The sequence below is a fragment of the Leuciscus leuciscus genome (genome assembly GCF_965113295.1).
Source record: "Leuciscus leuciscus genome assembly, chromosome: 5".
Classification (NCBI taxonomy): domain Eukaryota; kingdom Metazoa; phylum Chordata; class Actinopteri; order Cypriniformes; family Leuciscidae; genus Leuciscus; species Leuciscus leuciscus.
The window spans coordinates 38,681,389-38,707,961 of NC_138729.1; the positions used below are offsets into that span (position 1 = coordinate 38,681,389).

Consider the following 26,573-nt stretch of genomic DNA (forward strand, 5'->3'; position numbering starts at 1 on the left):
ATCCCGAATATGAAGTCGAAGGATATGTAGGTTCCATCTCGCAAATTAATCGCTGCTTAACGGAGTGTGAATATTGTTAATATTGATCAGTTTGAGCCAGAATGGCGGCTACATTATTTTATGCAGTGAACTTGTCAAATAAGAAGCAAAAACGTCATGAAGGGGGGCCAAGGAACAACCAATAGTTTTTCGTACGCCTTTTTAAATTAATGGATCGACCGCATACACTCGAGAATATCCGGGAATGTATTTGGACCCTATAGCATAAGTGACTACAACATTTCCACAACTAAATTCAAAACACTGTCAAAATACGACATTGAGTAAAATGTAAAGACAAACATATATGGACTCAGACACTGTCACTTACTTGATTTTTAGGAAGACAGAACTTGAAGAAAAACACACACAAACAAACCATAACCATCGGTACCTAGTGATGCAGTGTATACGTTCCTGCCAAGAGCTGAAGAGTCAGACCCATTCATTGGTTACCACTGCACTTTCATTTTGATGCATCTCACTTAAAAAAAAAAAATCAAAAAAAAAAATCATAAGTAATACACCAAAAATACTTTCTTTTCCTTTCGGCATAATGTATTTTTCTTGTTTTTCGAACGAAGCCCCATCTTCATGAGTCATAAGAGGCTTTCTCTCTCTCTCTCTCTCCCTCCCTTCTGCTCACTCTCTCATACCGGCTCAAACTGCATTGTCAACTTCCGCCCTGCTGTCTCACTAGTGGCTGGCCTGCATACAAAACCTCCCAGCCATTTCAGTCTCTTAAACAATGTGCCTTTAATTTCCATTCAAAAATGATGGTGTAGGTCAAATCTGCTCTTCTTGTACTGTCTTGTTTGTACTCAGTTCTCACATTTTGCAGCTCGCTCATTCTCTTCCGAGCTGAATCTTCCCGCCTGTTTAGTCACATGTTGTCTCTTTCCGCCTTTTTTCTTTTCACGTCACTGTCCTAATTTGACTTAGTGACCCAGCATCACACTCTACACACTACATTAAACACACAGAGAACAAACACAACACTTCGAATAATGTGACGAACATCTGTCTTTCGTTTGGGTATGACACAACAGCTGAAGAGGTGTTAGGCAGTTTCACTTTTGATTTTTTGATCAATTTCTCGAGCTGACTAAAATGTTGCTCTGAATTAGCTCTGAGGTTTGGTTTTTTAGACAGATTGAAAGGGAAACTGTACAGCCGTTTCATTTGAAGGTTAGACATGAAATCTCGGATTATCGCATAGATATGAGCTCACTTAAGTCACGACGAATGAGTTCATTGTTATTCACTGAGCACACACACAAAGTTAACCAAAAGGAGTGATTAAGCACTTGATGGGTTTTGTAGCCTTTCATTTTTTTGGAGAAGCATGGTTTATGCCACCTTCAACATTAAGCACTGGCAGTCACAATCATTTTCATTCTCACTTTGGTTCAATCTTGACGGTTTGAGACAGAGAGCAGTTTGAGAAGGAAAACAGCTGAGGCCAACAGTAAGTGGGCGGGCCGGAGGTGAATCAACTGCTAAATTTGTATTCACTCTCTTTCACACACACAGACACACAGACACACACACACACACCCCTCATTCCCGCTCTTTTTCTAGATGCATATATAATCACACATTTTTCTACCAAATATTCACTTAATTAATCCATACTCATACATAAGCACAAAAAATCAAGACTGAACCAAATTTAAAATGTTTAATGTTTTACGCAAATTATTTTACATAAATTAAACACAAGTTTACTTCATATTTTAACTTGATGTCATCTGTGAGCTGCAACCACAATAAAAGTGTCTCTCAGACCCCTTAGTAAATGTAATTACTGTAAAAGGAGTGGTACGGAAAAGGAGGCAGACGAGTCCCAACCTACACAACTTCCTTCATAACTTCCTGCCAAGTTTTAGCGGTTTGTAGAGGACCATTTGGAAGACTCTGATGGCTAACCACATACTTCCATTGAATTTTACTCTTGTCAGTGGACCTCACAACTTGACAAAAGTACAGATTACCCTGAAATAAACATTCTGTCATTATTTACTCACCTTCATATCATTCCAAAACTATTCTATGGAACACAAAATAAAGACAAAGGTTTTGGACAACATGAGAGTGAGTGAATAATGACAGAATTTTCAGTTCTAGTTAAAGGGGTCATGACATGGATTTTTACAATTATTATTCTACGTTTCTTTAGGTTCACTTATAACGTTAATAAAGTGTTTTGCACACACACAAAAAACAAATATAAATGCAGAAAAAATATTATTTTCAACCCTCGATCTGACCCTCTGTCTTAAATGATCAGTTTTTAAGGGACGGCTCCTTTAAGGCTTGTTAGTAAATGACCACTGGTATGATTGGCTAAGATAATTGCATAGGAAACAGTATCAACCAAAGTCCCTTTAAGGAGAGTCATTTCACTCGGCGGCCATCTTTGAAACACCTCTCGGGCAGGACATGCAAGGACAGCTCCTATCTCTTTGAATGGGGAAACATCAAATTCTCCAAAGCTGTTTACCAACGTACGATTAAACTTTATATTTTAAATCACTAATGAAATCTGACAACAACTGTCTCATTAATTTTGTTTGTAAATGCTCAAATGACAAAAAAAGTTGTTGTTTTTTCAGGCTGGACCAGTCAATGCGCATGTGCAATCCTAAGGCTGTGTGTCCACCAAAGTGTTTTTAACCAGCTGAAAACACCTAGCTGTGTGCGCTTGAGAGTGCTTCGGTGGCTCAGCGTTTTTTCAGTTGAGACGCTTTGTTTGCTATGATACGGAATATCTGCGGAAGTGTTACTAGTATCTCATTTCACAAATAGTTTGTTTCTGCATTGTTTAAGAATGTTGATACAATGTAAAGTATTTGCTCTGGCTCTTGTTTAAATTATTTTGTTCTGTTATTATGCTTCTTGTCGTCTGTTATCGTTGTACAAGCAGGATGTGGCCATTGGTCGGTGTGGTATTTTTTCCACCCCTTCTCCACTGTGATTGGATGGCTGGGTAAAAAGTGACAGTGATGAATGCTGCGTTTTACCTAAAGTTGAACATTCTTCAACTCTTGGTGACCGGTAAAAAACTAAATAGACGCTCAGCGCATCGCCATGCTGATGCCGTTTAAAAACGAAGCGCTCCCATTGAAAACAATTGGAAATATAGCTGCAAGCAGCAATTATCGGGGCCAAGCGCAAGAAGACGATAAGACATGCCAACATGGCTGGAAGTGTCAGACCAACTGCAACAATGAGCAATTAAAGGTTTAGTTCACCCAAAAATTTAAATTCTGCCAGTAATTACTCACCCTCATGTTGTTCCAAACCCGTAAGACTTTTGTTCATCTTCGGAACACAAATTAAGATATTTTTTGATGAAATCTGATAGCTGGCTCACTCCTTCATAGGCTGATAGGTAATAGCATCTGCCAGCCCAGAAAAGTTAAAGACATCGTTAAAATAGTCCAAGTGACTACAGTGGCTCAACCTTAAGTTTATCAAGCGACGAGAATACTTTTTGTGCGCAAAAAAACTAAAATAACGACTTTATTCAACTATTCGTTTTCTTCCGTGTGGGCCTCGAGAGTTCACGAGAGCACCACGACGCATGCGCAAGAACTAAGATGACGCAGAGAGGTCTCGGTGTAGTGTTTAAAATGGTTCTAAAGTGTGCATTTCCTGGATGTCCGAATCGTGAGAAACCAACGAGAAAACGTAAAAGTGCCTTACCAATGCCGCAAAATGAATAGCTTACCCTTCACACTTTCCCATTAAATGATCGCGATCGTCATCTTCTCAGTTCTCGTGCATGCGTCGTGGCACTCTCCTGAACTCATTTTAGGCAATATGGCTGAACAATAATATATACAGTCACTAATAATATGATTTAATGGTTTATCAGTTACGCAACTGATGTGATGTGGTCAGAGTGAGATGACAATGACACATGCAAAGTTTGGTCATTTTGGCATCATGCCTCAACTTTGTCACTGCGCTATACAAAAACGGTTTTGTCTGTCGGCACGATCTGGAGATGAAACAGTTCGATTTTGGTGAAAATCGGACAAACGGTCTAGGAGAAGTTAGAAAAAGTAGGTTTTGACAGAAACAAAAAATGGCCAAACATGGCAAAATTGGTATCTATGTTTTAAGGATGACCCAAGGAATCTATTATCATAATCATACACTGTTCGTTCATTGGCCATAGGAGAACTGGCCCCCTGACTGAGCCTGGTTTCTCCCAAGTTTTTTAAAATCTATTCTGCCACCTGATGGAGTTTATATATATATATATATATATATATATATATATATATATATATATATAAATGAACTAAATTATTAACTTTTTTACAACAAAAATGAAACACCACAGCTGGACTGTGATGCTATTTTCTTCTGGAAACAAACTTTGTTGCATTATTTTCCTGTTATCTCTGTAAAGCTGCTTTGAAACAATCTGTATTGTAAAAAGCGTGTATCATTACGATAGGCTAATGTATTCAACCGTTATTTGCATTTTTGGAAAATTCATTATAACTTTTGACCACAACGGAGCGCTGTCTCGAAAACTTTTGAGAACCTTCAGGGCATGGTGCTGATGGCACATACAGAGTTTCGTAATGGTACACCAATGTATTCGTATGGTATAGCATTTTATATAATAATATTGTATTGAAGTTAATGGCAATTTCATGTTTTGTTCTATTGTGCCACCAAGAGGCACAATCCCACCATTTTTTTCATGTGTCCTCAGAGTGAGCTCATACATATGTGTGTCAAATTTGGTGAAAATATCTGATTTTGTTTTGGAGTTATAGACATTTATATGTAAACACATAAAAATGACCCACACTTGACTTTGTTTGCATTTTCTTGCCACTTACTATTAATATTTTGACATTTGGGGCATTAGCATTTAGCCAACGACCTATGTTTCTGAACTTCTTACGGTGGTTTTGTCTCGATCGGTCTAATGGCTTCAAAGATATTGTCAAATTTGTTAAGCGCTAAATCACAACGCTACATAAACCGTTAGGCGAAACCTAGCATGTTTGGTATCATTGGACTCGGCAATGATTCAGGAACCTAAGGCGATGACACCCATGAAAATAAGTCAACCACACCCAGAGTTATAAGCATTTGAAATCTTTATTTTACCACTAGGTGGCGCTGGTTGGAAACTTCTCGGGCTCCTTCAGGTACTGATGACCGATACCGAGTAACGTAACGATACGTTCATGCATTCATAAAATACAGCATTTTGGTACAAAAGTCAAAATGGAACGCCTAAAATGGTCGATATGGACGACTGATTCATGTTGCCCTGAATCTAACTTTTATAACAAACCATTCAGAAGTTATAACAGGGTTCCCACACCTTATTTTACTTCAAATTCAAGGACCTTTCAAGGACTTTCCAGGTCCAATACCCTCAAATTCAAGTACTTAATGTGGGGACACATTTCAAGTGAGAGTAAGGTTACATCGTGTTACCTTGTAAGATACATTGTTACAGTTTTCATCTGTCAAACAACTATGCATAAAAGCTCTTTTTTTTTCATTTATTTTTGGCCATATGACAAAGATCTGATATTCTATTTGTCGTATTTATGTTTTGCATAAAACTGAAGAATATTCGGTACATCCTATAAAAAATAAGAATGATAATATTCCAATAAAATATTAAATAAAATAAAAATGTAATTATTTCAACTTGACAACTCAACAATGAGAAAACATTTGATCAAGTTTGTGAACTTGTAACAGAACACATTATTTTACATTTGATTATTTTATTTATTTCTACATAACTGTTCAGTATATGTTGGTGTGCCTTAAGCATTTATTTACTACTTAAATTATGACTACATTATTATGTAATTATTTGATGCATTGATTTGATACGGGACGTATCGTTTTACCTTTAAATACGGGACAAAAAAAGAAAAATTCTTTGTAATCTTCTTTGGTGAGCCAAATATCTTGAAACTTGTATTTTACAGGCATCACATTTCAGCGGTTTCAGCAGGCGGTATTAATGTATTTCCCCGTGTGACATCACAAATTCCACAATATCAAAATGAACCATTTTTGGAGCTTGATTAAATAAATGCTTGTTTTATAATGAGGGTGTTTTAAACTGAAACTTGCAGGGTGTTTTAATAGTACAGACATCTTATATGTCAAAGGATCAAGGCAAATTTTGATTTCTCAATTCACAACCCCTTTAAACTGTCCATTTAAAAGTACAAAACAAGTGATTTACTCATAATGGCTTCTTAATATGAGATGTTTATGAGTTAGTGGGGAAGCTGTAAAGTTATGTGCCTTATAATGATTGAAATAAAATACTAGAATTGGTTCATTAGCTTACAATAGTATATGCATACCTGCTTAAACTCAACAAAAATGTGGGTAGGGCTGACAAAAAAAAAAACTGGCATGCTTTAAGGATGACACGATGTAATATGTGGTCAATTACTCTGGAATTCCCCTGTAGAGAAACATCCTACGAAAAACAACAGACCAAAGTTGAATCTAAAAACTAACAACTAAATTGTTCTGAGTCAGTGCTGTCTAAACTTAATCCAACTACATAATTAAGCGACTTTTCAAAGAATAAAACAGACTCTAAATAAAAGGATGACAAAGTCAAAAGATTTATTTTTCTACACACCTCTTTATTACTATTTTAAGAAGTTTTTTTAAAAACAGATTATTAATAAAATTAATATTTTTAAGTGCAATTTTGAGAAATTCAGTTGGTTGGCTAAAAACATTACAATTTAAAATCATATGAAAATATTATTTCCCTATTCTTTGAATTAGGGAAGAGGTGCATTCATCAGTGTTAATGCAAATTATAGATGACCCTGAGTGGGAGGACTGTTACAGGACATGGAAATATAATCTTCTAATCTGTTTCTACATTGTTCAGTTAGTTTTTAAAACCAGATTTAACTCTAGTTGTGTCATTTAATGGTGGTATTGTAATGTTACTAATGTTGGCACAGCTGTTGTCAATGTCTTCATATGAATAACAGAAACATTCAGACACATCCCACTGTAATATTGAAATAAATGACATACCCTGTTGCAAAGTGAGGTATAACAGCTGAAGAATAGAGAAAATGACTTGCATGTGACAGTAATACAGTCATGTGTTCTACGTGATAACACTATGATGCCAAGCGTTGTGTAGCTTTAATTCCAAAAAGGCTCCAAAGTTTAAGTGATGAATCTGTTCTTCTACCCCGAACACTCTGCTTTAGAGTGAAATCAATAGCTATTTGCCATGGTGGTAAAACCTCTGCCCTGATTGGCTGTGAGAGAGGTAGGTGTGGCGAGGGGTTGGTTGAGAAGAGCTTTGAAATGTAGCCTGTGCAACAGAATGAGAAAAAAATGATGATGTCACTTTCCTTATACAGATCTTAATCAGGCACTAAATGATTAAAGCCAATTTAATCTTTTTTATCAATTAAAATATAGTGTTCACACTACAGTTCAAAAGTGTGGGGTTGGTAAGATTTTTAATGTTTTGAAAGTAGTCTCTTATGCTCACAGAGATTAATGTAATGTAAGTCAAATTAGTCATTTACTAGATTAAAATACAGTTTTGTGAATATTGTAAAAAATCATTACAATTTAAAATAACTGCTTTCTATTTAAATATTTGTAATCTATTCTTGTGATGGCAAAGATGAATATTCAGCATCATTACTCCAGTCTTCAGTGTCACATGATTCTTCAGGAATCATTCATTTTGAAAACAGTTGTGCTGCTTAATATTTCTGAGTGGAAACCGTGATATCCCTTTTCAGGATTCTTTGATGAATTAGAAGTTCATAAGAACAGCATTTATTTAAAAAAAAATCTTTTGTAACAATGTAAAAGTCTTTAAGGTCACTTTTGAACAATTTAATGCACCCTTGCTGAATAAAAAACTCCAAACTTTTGAACAGTAGTGTATAAACGTACATACATGCTATTAATAAAACAGTATACTTAGTTTGGACAGAACTCACTGCATGTGCTTGTTGTGAGGGCGTTCCATGCGTGAATGCACCTGGGGAAGCTGCCCTTGGTGGATGTGCATATGATAATCCAGACTGTCCAAAGAAACAAGCAAGACATTTATGCCCAAAGAACAAACAAGAGCAACAAAATTATTTAAGGATGAATATCTGCGATAATGCAGCAGGTTACAATGCTATGTTAACAGAGATTTAATTCATTTGTTTTGGCTCTGACCTTTCCAGAAGGGATCTGGACAGCAATAGAGGGAGTGGGCAGCAAACCTGCAGCACTGACATGTAGAGCCTGTGGATGCATGGGCCTCAGTGAACTCTGAAAAACACAAATAGGAGTCATGAGTTTCACAGACACTCAGCTGACCATCCTTTTCTAGTTTAGTGAGTGTACTTCCAACCCAACTTACAGAGTCTGTGAAGCCGGACTGCTGGTTGGCATGTTCCAGCTGTTTTTGCAGGGGAATCCCAGCACTGGGGATGTAACCTATAGAGAAGGATGGAACACAGAAAGAGAGTGAATGTGTCTGCCAAGAAGAAGATGGAGGACATTTTAACATTTGTGTGTCAAAGGCCCCGTTCCAAAACTCACTGAGCTGCCTTTGGGGGGTCAGAATGATTAATACTATTAAAATAAAGCTGGAGTACAATAATAATAAAACTATTCAGCAGCAAGAATGCATTAAATTGATCAAAAGACAAAGTAAAGAGATTTATAATGTTACAAAAGATTTCTATTTCAAACAAAGGCAGTTTAAAAAATAAAAATAAACTTTATATACATCCTGATTCCAGAAGCAGGAATATCATATCAAAAATATGAATGTTTCTTAAGCACCAAATCAGCATATTAGAATAATTTCTGAAGGATCATGTGACACTAAAGACTGCAGAAAATTTTGCTTTGCCATCACAGGAAGAAAACAGTAATAGTATTTCATAATGTTATAGTTTTTAACCCCCAAAAAATACAGCCTTGGTGAGCATAAGAGATTTCTTTCTTCTGCTGAACAGAAAGGAAGATATTTAGAAGAATGTCAGTAACCAGACAGTTTTTGGTACCATTGACTTCCATAGTAGGAAAAAAATATACTATGGAAGTCAATGGTACCAAAAACTGTCTGGTTACTGACATTCTTCTAAATATCTTCCTTTCTGTTCAGCAGAAGAAAGAAATTCATACAGGTTTGAAACAACATGAGGGTGAGTAAATGATGACAGAATATTCATTTTAAAGTGGAGTATCCCTTTAAAACCAAACCAACCCCAAACTTTTAAATGGTAGTGTAGGTATGGTACCTTCTTTCCGAGTAACTGATTTGAAACACTTTTTATGCGCAGCAACATTGATGATTAAAAATCGCCATACAAATATTTAAATAATACTGTAATATTTCATTATAAAAGTATGCTATAGGGAAATAAAGTCATTCACACAGGCATTACACACACCTGGCTGAGAGGTGAAGGGACTGTGGACAGCATAGCCCTGCTGCTGATGGGGCAGGTACTGCATGGTCTGGAAAGCTGATGTACCTGGAAACAGAAAAAGATGACATCAAATCAACATATCACAAATTTACACAACAAGGAAAAGAACTTAAGAACCTTTAAATTAATGAATGAAGCACTTTTATATAGCGAATGTTTAGATACTACTGTACAGTCAAAATGCTTAACAATGGGATCAGGGTCTCTGCTCAACCACACCCAGCGTGCAGCATTCAGCAGGGTTTTTCCTGCATGGAGAATTACGAGGCGGCCACCTCCGTCAAATTTCGTGCTGCCTCAGGCTCTCGACAAAACTCGGACACACAGTCAATGCTCAGATACACTTTTTCCACCGTGACGGTTATGTTGCGGGTTCCCGGCCTGTGTCCATTCTCAAACCGTATAGTTTGCCGAAAGATAGTGCTGCGCGGATCATAATCCGCGGGTCGGGCGGGAGAAGTAATAAAAACATAACGTTCCAATTAATCAAGTTCCAAACAAAGATCACAGCAGAACCATAGCACATCTCACAGGAACACTCAGCCATGTTTCATGAACGAATCGGTTGAGTCAAAGATTCAATTACCCATTCATATACTGCCACATTCTGAATAAATCAGCCGTTTGAACGAATCGTTTGAATGAATGACTCAATGACTTGCTCATGAAGATGGTCACCTGCCACCACCTACTGGCGGTTTAGTCTCAAAGTATCATTCTTTTCAACATTCCTTATTTGTACATTCAAAAAAATATTTAAAACAATCTCATAATCTCAATTAATACAGTTGTAATTTTTCGATGTAAATTATTTCATTTGATTGGTAACAGCCTAGTGTCTTGTTATTCTAATTGAATGTATTGATAAAATGTAAGAATTTGAAATGAAAGATGGAGGATACATTTAATAAAATTAGGGAAAAAATGCCCCCGGACCCCCCTAGAGGTACCAAGCTCCACCCACAAAAATACTGTGGGAAACACAGTAGGCTATATGATGGTCTACGAAAAATACAAATTTAATTATCTTAATATTAAAATACATGATCAGGATTTTACCACCTCTGCCTCGTTTGGAGCCAGGAAAAACCCAGGGGTGCGTTTCCCAAAAGCATTGTTAGCCAACTATGGTTGAAAGTTCCATCGAGCTCTGTTGATAATGACGGAACTTGAGACCATAGTTGCTTTTGGGAAACACACCCCGGTTGAGGCGAAGACAGTGCAACAGTACACTCGCCACACACCAGCCGTAAGTGAAGAGGACAGTGATAGAGACAATTACACCCCTACTCTTTACAAGAAGTCATAGTAATTTTTTTATGACCACAGAGGGTCAGGATGAGTCTTACAAGCAAATAATCAAACATACCCGTATCTCCAAACATAAGCACTGAGGGAACATTAAAACAAGGTACCTCTAAGTTGTGAACCACTGGCATAGTTGGCTGGCACTGGCTGACTGGAGGCAAAAGGTGATGTATGCTGTTGCTGGGTGACTCCATATGGGCTGTGACTCGACTGGGCTCCGGAGTACTGGCCATGCTCTGCCCCACCGGCACTAAATCCCGCCGGAGACTGGAAATGACGCGACTGTGGCGGTGGCAAGCAGCCAATAATATTTTCAATTAACACAAGCACAGACACCAAAACATACAAAACAAATTTGAGTAGTAACTTAACCATGTGTCCCTCACCATTAAAAAGTGTTGCTTTGTTTTAAACACATATAGATTGATTTACATTAAAGTGTCACACTCACAGGAATGACTGGAGACTGGAAGAGCTGTTTACTGCGTTCCCCAAGAAGAGCACCTGGGCGCCCATGACTCACCTGACCCGCTGATAGAAAACAAGGGGTGGAGCAAAATAAAGAAATTATTGTAGGGCAATTCTAACTAAATAAAAAGCAACAAGTCTAAATGACCTCCACAACTTTATACTACTTTAACAAATGCCTAAAAATGCCAAATAGTGGTCACCTTGCATGCTAAGAAGGTGCTGTCCAGGGTGGATGGCCATGTTTGGCTGGTATGTTGCTGCAGTCAGAGTTGTCATGTCACTGTAAACATAAAATAATTCTAATTGTAAACTGAATAAAAGACAGTTTGGATAATAATGTTTTTTTCCACCTTTTTGTGGGGAATTTTCAGTTTTGGCATTTTTTTCAGCAGCCATTATTCCAGTCTTTGGTGTCACGTGATCCTTCAGATTTTTTTTTAATATGCTGATTTGGAGCTCAATTTTTTTCTTATAAAAGTCTTATTTTCTATCTAAAAAAAAAAAAAAAAAAACTTACTCTTTCCCGTACCTCTGTTCTTTCCGTCGTCTTTTCTCCTCCTCGTGTAGGACTTTCTTCAGCTGTAGGAAAAGCTGGTGCTTCTCCTCTTGAAGACCCTGTAGCTTCACTCCCATCTTCATAATCTGACGACAGAGAGAGAGAGAGTAAAAAGATTGGTCAGGAGTCCTGTGCAATAACGCCTGCATCTTTTTGTAAATAATCCAAGTTTTAGAATGTGGCAATCATACAGACTTACCTGCTCTTTAGTCTCCTCTAAGGACATCCTCTCCTCCATCTCTTTCTTCCTCTTCCTCTCTTCCTCTTCTTTTAGTTTCTGTTCCATCATTTTGTCAACCTCTTCCTCCTCTGAGATAAACAATTGACAACTGATCACAAAGTTATTTTTTTTAAAAGACTTAAAAATTAGCTACATGCACATCACCAACAACCCTAAAATTCACACAAAGCACCACCGGAATGCAACATGAACATGGTAATTATTATTTTTTATTTTTTTGTAAAAATAACATGCAGGAGATTCCAGGGCTTACCTTGCCTCTTCCGCTCCCTCTCTCTCATAATGTGTTTGTGTAAGGCACGTGCCATGGCATTAGACAGTTTGGGCCTCTCCAGAAGAGCCGGCATGATGGTAGGGATTGGTGGTGCCAGCTGGAGTAGAGATGTCAGGTAAAAAAAAAAATGTTACACATAGATCATGAAACATAAATACCAGCATCAACATTTTTTTGTCACTAATGAGTCCACTAAGATTACATTTAATTTATTAGTGGCCTTTCCACAGTAAGAATAGTGAAGAGTGAGAACCAATTAATGAACTGAAAGTCTGAAGATTTTTTACCTTGTTAAATAACATGTTAAAAACATAACAGAACATTCTTATTATTTCTGTGCAGCACAATTAAAAAATGTCAGAGGTTCAGGATGACACATCACAAACACAAACTAAGGCAGCAGTCAAAAAGTTGACAAGCCTTGATTACGTTGTATAAACCAACTTACCATATCAATTCTAAAAACCAAAGACTACGAGTTAGAGCAAAATATAAACTAGAAGAAAGAGATGTGGTAATCTGAGAAGCAATAGAAGGCAGTAAATGAGCAAACTCCCTGCACCGGGTTAGCTCTATAATGACTTGACAAGCTAGCTGGCTATGCTTGCAGTAACCTGAATGTTTTGACGGGCTATTCAGTTAATCTGTCCAAGAAAATCACCTTTCATAAGCATGATTTTACAGACGAAACTGATTTCAATGTTTTCTTTTTCCAGTAAGTTGCATTAACACCTGGCCATTAGGCTAGCAGGCTAACGGCTCAAGTGACAGCTTAGGCAGCTAGCTTGCAAAATCAGCGAACTAAATAAAACTCTTGCAGTGAAATTCGTGGAATCTTCATGTAACGCACTTTTGTCCGTTTCTGAGATTAAAAGTATGCTGAGCTTGTCTGAAGGCTTTCCTTTAAGAAAAATAAACAAGTGTATCAGTAATTAACCAAAATAAAAATGACAGGAAACCCAGTTTGGCGCACTTCCGCTGTGGGTGTGTCTTGATGACGGCAAGTGTGTGAACACCCATGTGTGAACAGAAATGAAGCGGCTACTCACTGCAGAGCCATTGCTGGAGCGTGAAATCCAGCTCCTCTTCTCTGGACGTCCAGCTCCCCCTCTCTAAATGTAATTTGCGCGTAATGGGTGGAGCTAGAAGGTCCAACCCTACCTTTAACTCTATCCCTTCAGTACGGTGGCCCAGTAGGGCACAACACAACGAAATGTAAAAAGCAAACATATAAGTTCACAACAAAACGAAATTAAGCCACAACACAACGTAAATGAGCCACACCACAACGAAAAATGTACAACACAACTTAAATAAGCCACAACACAATTTCATTCATTCATTTCGTTGTGTTTTGAGCTTATGTTTGCTTTTTAAATTTAGTTGTGTTGTGCACTACTCCACCCATTTGCTGGCCACCATACTCCACCCAATAGCTGGCGTTAGCTGGACGTCTTTGTCTGGACTAGGTCAGAGGTCAAGCTTAACCTCAACCCATGTGTGCAGTGAAAAGGGAACTGGGCGTCATTCGGCTCTGCATTGAGCAGTGAACGTGAGCACCACTTGGAAATGAAACGAATTATGCCCAGCTTTCAACTATGTTTTAAAATGGTTTTATTCGTGGGTTATTTTCACTTACGACATGTATTATAAGGAATATAATTTAATTAATTTGCTACGTCTATTAGCTAAATTTAGTATACATAAATGTATATATGTGTGAAACAAGACTATATTTTTAAATTGGAAGGAAGTTTAGCAATGCCTAAAACAATATTAAGTTTGAAAAATAAGAAAACTGTTAAATGTGTTAATATCTGTGAACAATTAAATGTTTTATTGAACTTTGTGATGTTTTATTTCGGTCTTTTTTTCTCTCTTTCTGTTTATTCTAATGTACCCCGGGCTGTAGCCTATTAGTAAATCTTTAAAACCAATTTAAAAATGGTCAGTTTTATTCAGGTATTACTTATAATCATTAGTGAAAATAGAATTAGAACATCTGAAAAATCATGGGCACTATTGACCAGGATCACAATGCACTTGACTTTTTTATATTAATTCATATCCGTAATGTTGTAATATCTATTAAGAAACATGCGTAACAGATATTCTCAGATCTGTGAGAAAAGTAAGATCCATTAAAGACTCACACAGGTAGATTTTACATCAGGTTTATAATGGTGGCAAGCTACAGATGGAGCTTTTAGGGGAAAAGGAACAAAACACACCAAACCATAATAAAAATCTCCTACAATATGACTCCTACAAAATAAACGTTTTAATCTTTTAACCAATTTATTCAAACAAACAGCAATCCAAACCCATTTCAAAATAATAATTGGCAATGATACACACTCACACTCATACACATTACATGGTATGATAGTCCAGTATTATCAGTGATTTTGGTCTGTGCAAATATGGTAGCTAAAAACAAAATCAAACCAAACATTAACGACTGTAGAATAGCAAAGTGACTTCAGGATGCATGTTGGTGCCAAAGGAAAGTGAGAAAAGTTGAAAGGAGAAGTGTAGAACATTGAAAAAGCTTTTACGGATATGAGTACCACTAATTTACTGAAACAGACCAGGACAAAGTATCAGGCCCAAAAGCAAGAATGAGGGCAGAACTCTTAGGTAGGAAGGAACAATATGCAGGCAGCATAGAGTAAAAACAAGATTTCATAAACAGACGAGGAGGATATGAAAGTGCATTCAACATGTACACTTTTTGTGAACTAACGTATTGATCATTTTATTTTAAAGAGGGGTATTGTGGGGCAAGTAAATTCGTTACACATCTCTCAAAACGTCCCCATAGACGCTTTCATCACTGTAGGCAATGTAAAGGAAAAAGTCTTCTTCATGGTGCTCCTAATATACAGAAAAAGAGACAAAGAGTTTAGCAATGCTTCATTTTTATTGAGCAAAAACTTAACTTTCTCAATTCTACTTATGTAAACAAACAGGTGCAAAAGATGGAATAAGCTAAATAAATTATGTTCAGAATTATTCACAAGAGAATGAAAGATGTACCTGGTAGAGCAGGCCCATAGTGGCTGATGTGGGAGGAATGACGTTGTTGACAAAGAAGAAGAGGGCATCTTCGGCCCTCAAGTGGATCCTTTTCCGAATGAGGAAGTAGAACTGTCCCACTTCAAAAACAAGAAAATGTGTCATTTCATTCACATCCTACATATTTTAATTCCATTCAATATTGAGCAAATTAATCTGTGTTTTACAAAAAAAATAACCTGTGAGGTCAGAAGGGACAAGATATTTCTTCTTGTCCAGATCTCCTATTCTGGCTTTGGGAGCTTTCTCGACGATCACCTGTGGAAAACAAATCAGTGATGATAAAAAATAACCAGTCAGTCATGTGAGAACTGCATCTTTCAGTAGTATAATATCAAGGCAAGGGTATTCCCCAGTTTAGGGCACATTCCCATTCTAACAAATTTCCCCACTGATATTTTACTGAGGACACATGATGTAACTGAAAATTAACCCAGTGTGAGGACACATGTTAATGCGTCAGAAAACTTCATTTTCTAGGCATTTTGTCCAATGATTGATTATCATGTGCGGAAAAAGAAAAAAACAATCATGTGCGGGATACAAAGCAGTTTACCGGCTCTATATTTATGATGTTTAATACCTTGATGTTTATCAAATATCACAAATATTTAAAGCTATATCATATATTCTCATAAAAATATATTAATTATTCTATTACTTGTACTTTAAACGATGCCACAATTTCCAATTAAGACAGAAGCTAACTGACGCTAAAGCTAACGTTAGTCCTTTCATATTTGAAGGACAGCTTAAAACATCGATGACAATTAATTAATTAATCGTATATATACTTTATTTCGCATTTTTAACTATTTCCCCACGATTCCTCCATACAAATTAGCGTTGTCACTATGTTATTCCTCGATAGGTTTCGGTTATCTGTACAAGCAGGGCCCTGACAAAAACAACTCATTTGTCTGACTCACAGGCACTCTGTCCGGGTACTTCTTTCTGATTTTCTCCCCCTCGGACCGTCGCTTCTCAAAGGGATGTTCTTCTTTGTACATAAACTTCATTGTCAAGGGCTGGGAGATGTTAAAAATCTCCAAGAAAATCTGCCGTCGACGGTGTTTACAAACTAGCTTAGGTTTTTTTGACAACTGCGTCGGAGGGCGGAGGGATATCCAATAACAAGGAACAAGGGAGGCGGCACACGTCACATCACGTCAGCTGCGTAATGACGTCCTCAGCAGTCAGGAGGCCTACGTGGCATTACCTGAAATCTAAACGGTTAAAAAACAAAAAAAACAAACAAACAAAAAAACGTTAAAGTAATACAACATGCTTTGTCCTGTAAGGAAAATTGTCATACCGAATGTGATGCGGTCTACATCACAGGTGGCCTGGCCTGGTAATAAAAAAGGTTAAAGGTTCAAATCATGCAAGACTTAATTCATGTCCTCAGGCTGATCAAAAAAAGACTCTCCCTATGAGTGCTTTGGAAAGAAATGCAAGCTAAATTTGATAAATTAGTCATTAGAAACCACAGAGCCGTTTTAAGTTCAATCAAAATTACTGGTAGGTAGATACTCATCAACTTACCCATCTCTGTAGTGAAAGCCTGCTTGCTAACAGTCAACTCCCTCTCGTAAGGGGACACGGGAGAGGGTTATTTAGGTAGAAATGGCCAAGATGTCAAACCCATGCCATAAGCAAGCAGGGAGGACTTGAATAAAACTTTAGGTTGTGAGTGGGTGCCTCACAAAGCACTATTCAAAATCATACACTCTAAGTTATCTGAAAAGTTTATGCACTAAAATAATTTGGTTTCATTGTTACATTGTCTTATGCTTACACATGACTAGTATGTACACACGACGAGTATGACAGACTATCATGAAACCATTTACTAAAATCATTCCAAAATAAAACCAATCCCTATGTTATGAAAAAGGCTACAACAGAGGGGGGCATTGACTACCAAGCCACCCAGACACTGTCTAGAATAGTCATGGTTCAAAATTATTTGGAGGCAATCCACAAAGCCACAGTGAAGGCAACAATTACTTTGATGATGTCTCAGATTTCAGCTGTAAATGGAGCAATGATGCATCAGTTAACCATCATGAGGTCTGCATAACACTATTGTTTTGAAGGGTGGCATAAAAGAAGCCACATAAAACAAGTCGCACATGTGGAGATGAAGATGACCTGCTAAAAACACAATATTGATCCTGTAGTGACGGGTCAGATGAGATCAAGAGGTTTTTGACCAAATTCAAAGAATTGTGTTGTGTAAATCCAGCATTGCCCACACTTTAAGTGCTGGGCCTTATTCATGAAACACAAGCAGAATAAATTTCTGTATAAAGCCATTCTTTTGTAAATTGCTCCACTGGATTAACTTGTATAAGAACGGTTTGATATGATTAAACAGAAATATGTTTTGCTTGTTGTCTTCATAATGAGTGGTAGAGAAGCATTTCATCTGCAGGAACTGAGCATATCGTTAAAATAATGGACAGAACCTGTTTTTCAGTCTGCTAAAATATAAAGCTATTTCGTGTATATAAGTTATCCAATTCAATTCAATTCAATTATAAAAAAAAAAAGAGTAGATTCTAATTGTATGATCCAAAAAACCTGAAAGAAATTTATTTGGAAGAATGGGCCACATCTATTCTTCATCGTGTGAAAAGTGGTACAAATCTCGAACTGCTTAAGTTTTAAATATTGGATCAATCTCTTAACTTAACATATGACATTTTCACATTAAAGTTTTGACGTTATGAAAGTAGCAGCAGATGGTTTCTTCTCTATTGTGTCGTACATCCAAGTGTAATGGATTATCAGAAAAGAAATACATGTAGGTGGGGACTTTGTTCTATCATTTGTTGATTGGATGAAGGCAGTTCTGAGTGTGAGCATCTCTGGTTGATTTTAAGAAAGGGGCGGGTTTTGAGCAGACTAAATTATTTGATAAGACCGGCATACGATCGTCGGAAGATTGAGTTATTATATTTGAATTAAAAAGTACGAGGTAAAAAAGAAAAGAAAAATGCATTAATTGTTCACAATAAGATACATTTTGAAAATAGGGTGAATTTTTATTTCATGCAGACTTCATTTAGGAGTTTCTGTGCTTTGAAATAAAAATATCAGACCGAAATATAAACCAGGATCGATAATTCAGTAAAATTAATTGGGTTATACTGTCTGAATACTTCACTGTAAATAGTTCAGCCAATTTAAAATGTAGAGTACCCCAAAAAGTGAAAGAGACTGTAATATCAGTTGTTGACAAAAGGCTCTATTTTATTTTTCTGTAATAGCAGAGTCCTTGTTGCTCAGTGTCTTTCTCTCAGTGGCTGGTGTATCCATATCGAGGAGCATCAAAAAATGTGTCCTCGAAATATATGGTAAAACCTCTCTGATTTAACCAGAGGTTCCACATATGAGCCGTTTTAAAATACACAGAAAATGAATACCATAAGCAGTAATAATGGACTGTAGTTTTCTCTCCTGCTAGTTATCTCTACCACAGCATACTATTAGTACAACGGTATTAACAGCTCTCAGCTCTTAACATAGAGAAGAGGACCAGATACCTGAGATGGCAGACAGAAAAAAACAAAAATAAAAAGAGAGGAAGGACAGAAGCTTAGAGAGAGAATGAGTGGATAAGACCATGTGACCATTTGTCAGGTACAGGTCATACAAAACAACAAACACAGACATTTAGGAAGGGGAAATAAGTGCAAATGAAGTGTGGAAAGTGACAGGTCGTAACAACTGATTAACTGATTCTTTATTTACTCCCCCCAAAAAATGAAAGGTAAAATTGGAATCAGAAGCTTTCTCCCAAATTCACTCAGAAACACTCCAACATGCACACGTTGAATCCAACAAATAAGGCAGAGTTTCCATTTTTTTAGGAAAACAAAATACAAGAAAAAAATGCTGGCCTCTCAATATGAGTTTATGTGTAATAGCTTCTCCATCATGTGTCTCTCTCTCCTTTATGTTCTCCCATGTCTTCTCATAGCATTTCCTCAGAGGAGTCCATGAGACTAATGGGAGCTCACATGATGACAAGAGGCTGACAACTCCAGCGCAGGAGAGGCTAAAACCTAGCAGGCAGAGCCATGTAAAAAAAACGACGGCGACCAGAAGAGAGACTGGCCCTGACAGATACGATCACCAGAGCCGATGCTGGTGGAGATTTCGACTGAGGACGGAGCGAACATCTGAGGTAAACCTAGAAAGGGAACGAAAACACACTAAGGGCAGCTTACTGAAACAGTAACATTATTCCCCGGTTTCACAGACAAGGCTTAAGCCTAGTCCCAGACTAAAATGCATTATTGAGCTGTTTTAACTGAAAGCAACTTGCACTGTCAGTGTCATTGTTTTGTCTAAGGATGCAAAGCAGTAATCTTTTTTTTTCTAAGGCATGTTTATAAAAGCTACTTAAATGTCATAATTAAACTAAGGCCTAATCCTGGCTTAATCTAAGCCCTGTCTGTGAAACCAGGCCAAAATGTGACAAATGAAAGAGCAGTTTGATATTAGTAAGAAACAGAAAGATTTGAGGGTGACATAGTTGTCATGTGCAAAAAATCCCAAACACTTTCTCTTCTGTTCTGCAGAGAAATAAAGAAACAAACCTGTGGTATAGAAAGGAAAATTTGAAAAAAAAATTTTTGAATTGTTTCTGTTGTATGTAATGCCTATTGCTTGCCTCCTAGCTCTTATATTCATAATGTTATTTCTTTTTATTTATACATTTTATATATAATTCAAGTTTAAATCAAGAAAAGCCCCCAAATGAATATTGAATAGACATTACTTAAAGTTTTAAAAGTCAGTATATTGTTTGTTTATAAATGAATTTAAATATGGCACAAATATAACATTTATTTAAAAGGGACAGTGCTCATTAAAGGAGAACTCCGGTCAATTTTAACATTGAGCAAATTTTTTTTTGTAAATTTGGAGTGCTGTCAGTACAGAGAACAACGACAAAAATCGGTGTTGCCTACACCGTGTTATCCTCTTTTTAAAATTTGCACCCTGTTGACTTCAATGGGGCAAATTTTAAACCTGCTTTTAGCCTCTTAACATCCTTGATGTGTCAAGTGCCCAGCCATTGTGAGTGATTCCTTCAGAGTGAACGCGGTGAATCTGACTGCAGTAGATATGAAAGATATGAATAAAAATGATGTTAATTCAGCCAGCGCACATACCTGTATTTTCTTCCTGTTTTCGGTCAAAGTCCACAGTAGTCGATTGTCGAGTTCACGCGCATAGGTTATCACGCGCGTGAACTCGACAATCAACTACTGTGGACTTTGACCGAAAACAGGAAGAAAATACAGGTATGTGCGCTGGCTAAATTAACATCATTTTTATTCATATCTTTCATATCTACTGCAGTCAGATGTTAAATGTTCAAATGTTCAAATTGACCGGCATTCTCCTTTAATCAACAGTCAAACACTGTAAATAAGCCAGAGTTAGCCCTACAGGCTAATTTTTATCTGTTGCCCAAATGAGGGCACTACAATCTAATTAGTAGCTGAAAACATTGTAAAAATGTCCAAATTGTGCCATCAATTTTGTGTAGTCCTAATCAAGATTAAGAGGTTACTATGACCATGACTGAAAGAAAAATTCATACCTCAATGCATCCAACATTGGGAGCAGGTTAAGAAGTGCTGTGTCACTTGGGTCACTGAACCACGACTTTATAGGTATTGCATTATCTGGGGGTGAAAACAAGTTAAAATTACATTCATATTACAATTCATCACACACACAAAACAAAATAAAAAATTTTAATAGATGCACAATATTGATGTTTGTGTCCGTAAACACAGGATCAGGATTACCACAATTTTAACATCAAATTTAGAAAATTAGAGTGGATGAGAATGTACTCTCCATAGATGTTCCATCTCTAACCTGGGTGACTTCGATAAGCTCCAGGCGAGTTGTCCAGAATAACTATACTGGAGAGATCACTGTGTACTACAGACAGATCTTTTATGTAGCTCCCTAAATCCAAAGTGCAGTGCTGCAAAAAGTGGGAAAGAGAGAATGAGGTTCAGTAATTGAAAAAAGAGACATGAAAAGCTATTTCCAAGGCATAATCAATCAACAAAAGTCTGTGCTGGGCGGTGCAGCAGGTTTTACCTGTCTGTAGTATCTTCTTTTTAGGATACCCCTGTTGTTATCCAGCTTATCTGCTACGGCTGATCCATATATCTCCATACTAGCTGTAAATACTACCAACTCATACCACTGACTAACCTGACATATACAAACAAGAGGACACACAGACATTACATGCACACACGCACGCACGCACGCACACACACATTAAAATATTGGTGAATTTTGTCAAAGAAAAACTTTTGTCAAAGGCAAAATTTATAAATAAAAACATATTTTAAATTGTTTGCTAATTTGCTCAATTGAGAGAGTTCACTCACCACTTCTAAAAAGAAATCGACGTGTGGCCTTTTATGGACAAAAAACCTGACTGGGTGTTTGTCTATTACCACCTGAAAAAGAAAGAAAAAAGAGAGAGAGAGAGAGAGAGAGAGAGAGAGAAAGAGAGAGAATTTTCCAAAAGAAATACAAATTTAACAATTACTTTAAATACATTCATTCATGCTGTTTTAAAAAGTTCTCATTGTTCCTTTATTGTAAGTCTGCACAACCAAAAGTTTGGGGTCAGTAAGATTATTAATTCTTTTTTGGAAAGAAGTCCCTTATGGCTGCATTTATCAAAAATACAATAAAAACAGGAATACACTGTGAAATATTATTACAAATGTTTTCTATTTAAATGTGTATAATGTAATATATTTTATGTAATAATATAAAATGTAATTTATTCCTCATGCAAAGTTGAATTTTCAGCATTTTGAAGCATTTTTTTTAGTGTCAGATGATCCTTCAGAAATCATTCTAATATGCTGATTTGAATGATGATCTAGAAACATTTCTTATAATTATCAATGTAAAATAAAAATTATGTGGAAACCGTGATTCAGTTTTTCGGGATTCTTTGGTGAATTGAAAGTTTAAAAGAACAGAATTTTTTTGAAATAGAAATCTTTTGTAACATTATAAATCTATTTACAATCAATTTAATGCATCCTTACTGAAAAAAATTCATTTCTAAAATTTCAGTAAAGTAAAAAAGTGTGATGTGCCTCCAGTACAGAGTGAAATAAAACCTGCATTTCTCATAAAGCAGCTACTAAAGAAATGTGATCAACCATCCAATTTTATTGCTGGAGTGGTGTGTTTGTGTGTGTGTACCTTGAGGATAAAGTCTGGAGGTGTACCAGGCCTCACTGTAGGTCTAAGGACGCCATCATGGTGAGAGTGAATTAAAGTCTCATCCAGATCCAACACCAAGATCTTCCTCTTCACCGCATCTAAAGCAGCAAACAGTTAACATGCGCCCCACACAGTGAAAAGTGTGATTCAACATCCATAAATCAAATGAACTCATGTTACGTCACGTCTACCAAACTCTCCTGTGTTAAATGATCTCATGTCTACAAGAAATTCAACCTTGAAAAGACTGAGGAACTGAGAGCTCTTCCACTCAGTCTCTCTAGTATTGATATTCTTAGCTCAATTCATAATACACCCACACTATTTGTAATGCACTTACAAAAAAACAACAACAACAAAACTTTCTCAGACTATTAATATTTTACAGAATGCTTTACAAGAAAATAAATTCAACCCAAAGTATAAGGTACTCCTTAAAAATAAAATAAATAAATCTGCTGACTGATTTTGATACAACAGATGCAACATTGCATCCATCTGTGTGGTTAGAAGCTCTCCTAGTGGACATCTGTGTGGTTAGAAGCTCCCCTAGTGGACAGAACTGCAAAAAAAAAAAAAAAAAACAGGTAAAAAGGTGAGGGAACTTACTGAGTCTGTTTCTGGAAACAGGGGAGAGAGGTAATGTGTCATAACGCACTGTTTGGTACTGGATTATCTGTGGAAGACAGAACAGTGGACAAAGACAGAGTCAATAATGCAAGTGAAACAATCTAATCTTTTCCTTGCTTCCAAAATGAACACTCAAATATTTAGACAGACAGGACCGACAGAGGTCTGTCACTTTTCATGATCAGTTTCTCTTTCTGATATTTCATCTTTTCCCCCTTCATCACCCTGGTGCAAAACTCAGATGAAGGCATTGTGTAGCAGACATCTATATAGTCACTCACCTAGAACGGCCCCATACTGCCACGATTGGACTATTAATACACCCCCAAAACAGCTGTCCAAAGATGTCACAGACGTGTAAGGCAAGTAGGAAAATCAGTGTACTGCTCGTATCTACTTAAGTAATGTGACTTTTATTTAAAAAGTACAAATCTTTTTGTGCGCTTATAATAAAACCTATGTGTATGTGTAAAATTAAATTTCACTTAAATTTTGGTGAAAAAACAGAGCAGCATTAAAGGGATATTCACTCAAAAATGAAAATGTTGTCATCACTTACTCACCCTCATGTTGTTCCAAACCTGTATAAGTTTCTTTCTTCTGTTGAACACAAAAGAAGATATTTTAAAAATGTTGGTAACCAGACAGTTGACGGTCGGTAGCCATTGACTTTTATAGTTTTTTTCCTACTGTCTGATTACCAAAATTCTTTAAAATATCTTCTTTTGTGAGAAACTCATACAGGTTTGGAACAACTTGAGGGTGAGTAAATGATGACAGAATATTCATTTTTGGGTGAACTATCCCTTTAAGACAATATGAATGGCAGTAGCATTAAGAGCCATAAACCACAATAGACTGGGTAATCGGGCTTAGGCTAACACTCAACACACCACTTTTGTTGGTTCACGTAGTTATGAAAACAACTCGAGGTCATTTTGTTTTGTTTTCTTCTTCAGAGGAGCCTCCAAAAGACTTGGAACCAAATTGACTTGGATGCGGCAATTAGAACAGTCTGAAAACTCTAAAAATACCACAGTATGCCACAGTGCGTGTATGAAATTATAGCTGTCATGAGGTTACATTATTTTTCCCATAAATTATTAAGAGTTTAAAATTGTAGTTATTTATTTATTTATTTAGCAAAAAAGCAACATTTAACAAAGCATTGAATATATTATTTTTACATTAAGGGAAAAAACGTGTATAAAAATGATTTTATTACGGGGCACCTTGCCAACAAAAAAAAAAAAAGAAAAAAAAAAGGTTTTGGCTAAACATATAGGAGGGGTCCATAGTCCAATGTAATTAGGGCATTCATCCTCATAAACACACTCCCCCAGGGTTACAGAGGTGCAGCTGAAGCAGGCACAATCTGAAACCTACTGTACAAAAGTTTCATTAAATGTTTTTGATACAATGAGCACGAGTTACTTTAACACAAATCAACAATTAAAGCGAAATATTACAAAGCTAAAGCACTCATATTTCTCATCATCTATTTTTATTAGTACAGATGCTACAATGGCCCAGCTGAATTGTGTTTATTTGCACTGAGGGGATACATACAATCTAACAGCTCAGTAAATATATTCTCGATTGCAGGAATCTTCAATAAAGTGTTCAGCATGACAACAATATTAGTCAACTAAATAGCCTAAGTGTTACAAAGTGTCAAACATATCAGCAATACAAGTAAGTAGCTGATCTTTTGAATATTATTTGAATACAGGCGCTCTTAAATAAAGCACAACAGATTATTTACAGGTGACAGGTCTGAATATAAAGAGACCAGATAAACATGCTTTCGCACTGACAGACAGATGTTGAAACTCTCACCGTTCGTAGATGCTTCCTGAGGATGTATAAAATGAAACTCCATATCCTAGACGTCACTCCAAGGAAGGTGCGAATCCCGAGTAAACACTGACGCGTCTTCAACATGCTGACAGTCGATGAACCGCACGACGGAGAATCATAGAAGAGACTGGCACCATCCACTATAGACCAATGACTTCAGAAGAGCTGGAACTACGGCTACAGCTAATCCGGTCGGCTAACCACTTCCCGCCGCTTCTTTGCTTTAAAAGCAAAGCGACGCGAGCCGAACTAGAGAGAGAAAGCAGAGACTCTGCTGCACTTGGACCAGCAAGTGTCACAAAACTGCTAAAATGTCAAACGTCTGCCACGCACACAAACAAACCTCTGCGATCTCAGGCTAGCTGGACTTGTATCTCATTGGCAATGCAGCTAGCTCTGGATCTGGCGAGCTCTACAGCAAACTATCCCTCCTCGAATCGACGACTCTTGTGATTGACTGGTTCGATGTTAATCTCAAGATTTCAGACAAATGGCCAAGTGTGCAAAAAGTCCAATCAGACGCCATCAGATTCGTTTTAGTACATATCCGGGAGCAAACTGTGAGCCGCCATCAGTGCTATGGTTTCGTCACTTCCGAGAAACAATTTAAACGTGTCCTCAGTGAAGCTGGGTCAAGAGAGTGAGGACAGGAGCTCTGGAGATGCAGACACACGAGGAGACTCTTACTGTGGAACCATGTATTCACAGATACATTCATAATACAACTTTAATCTGACATTATAGAAGGTCAATAGGGCGAGATAATGAAACAAAACATTTTTGATTTTTAAATGATAAGATGCCTCTTGTTTTGGTATTTATGGAATAGTTATGATGACATGGCAGAAACACATTGAAAAGCTGTATGTTCAAAATAAGAAGAATTCATGGATCTCCATTCTTCTCTTTTCGAAGAAGCACATATTTAATACAATATAAGCACACATGTTAGGTTTCCACGGCTTAAGGGAAGTTTATGGGACTTTCCATGAACATAATGATTTTTATACTAAACAAACTGTATATTCTATCCCCTAACCTTTAAACCTGCCCATCACAGAAAACTTTCTGCATTTTACATTTTTTAAAACATGATTTAGAATGATTTATAAGAATCCCTAAACCACACACACACACACACACACACACACACACACACACACACACACACACACACACACACACACACACACACACACACACACACACACACACACACACACACACACACACACAACAATGATGTACCCATTATTTTTTATTTTGTGTCTTGGTTTAAAAACAGGCTTCTAGCTGCTGACAAGATTGTTGTTTTTGCTG

General features: G+C 36.9%; 3 protein-coding genes across 4 annotated transcripts; all 3 read right to left on the minus strand.

Annotated features, from left to right (window-relative positions):
• Window positions 1-6,680: 6,680 nt before the first annotated feature.
• gps2 (G protein pathway suppressor 2) lies at window positions 6,681-13,391 on the minus strand. Its single transcript, XM_082169657.1, has 12 exons — window positions 12,838-13,391; window positions 12,369-12,486; window positions 12,074-12,183; window positions 11,848-11,960; window positions 11,519-11,598; window positions 11,299-11,378; window positions 10,955-11,129; window positions 9,501-9,584; window positions 8,459-8,535; window positions 8,272-8,367; window positions 8,046-8,129; window positions 6,681-7,399 (listed from the first exon to the last, which is right to left on the minus strand). The coding sequence occupies exons 1-12, from the start codon at window positions 12,838-12,840 to the stop codon at window positions 7,307-7,309; spliced, it is 1,113 nt and encodes a 370-aa protein (XP_082025783.1). The 5' UTR covers window positions 12,841-13,391; the 3' UTR covers window positions 6,681-7,306.
• Window positions 13,392-14,652: 1,261 nt separating this feature from the next.
• gabarapa (GABA(A) receptor-associated protein a) lies at window positions 14,653-16,528 on the minus strand. Its single transcript, XM_082169656.1, has 4 exons — window positions 16,397-16,528; window positions 15,647-15,725; window positions 15,429-15,547; window positions 14,653-15,266 (listed from the first exon to the last, which is right to left on the minus strand). The coding sequence occupies exons 1-4, from the start codon at window positions 16,484-16,486 to the stop codon at window positions 15,186-15,188; spliced, it is 369 nt and encodes a 122-aa protein (XP_082025782.1). The 5' UTR covers window positions 16,487-16,528; the 3' UTR covers window positions 14,653-15,185.
• Window positions 16,529-16,560: 32 nt separating this feature from the next.
• On the minus strand, window positions 16,561-25,865 carry ctdnep1a (CTD nuclear envelope phosphatase 1a). Of its 2 annotated transcripts, none has more exons than XM_082169655.1 (8): window positions 25,233-25,865; window positions 23,373-23,439; window positions 22,743-22,861; window positions 21,905-21,976; window positions 21,606-21,722; window positions 21,375-21,486; window positions 21,091-21,175; window positions 16,561-16,693 (listed from the first exon to the last, which is right to left on the minus strand). In XM_082169655.1, the coding sequence occupies exons 1-8, from the start codon at window positions 25,335-25,337 to the stop codon at window positions 16,657-16,659; spliced, it is 714 nt and encodes a 237-aa protein (XP_082025781.1). In that variant the 5' UTR covers window positions 25,338-25,865; the 3' UTR covers window positions 16,561-16,656. The 2 variants fall into 2 exon arrangements, with proteins under 2 accessions (XP_082025781.1, XP_082025780.1); XM_082169654.1 differs by lacking the exon at window positions 16,561-16,693 and adding an exon at window positions 18,701-19,668 and having other exon boundaries at window positions 25,233-25,863.
• Between the last annotated feature and the right edge of the window lie 708 nt (window positions 25,866-26,573).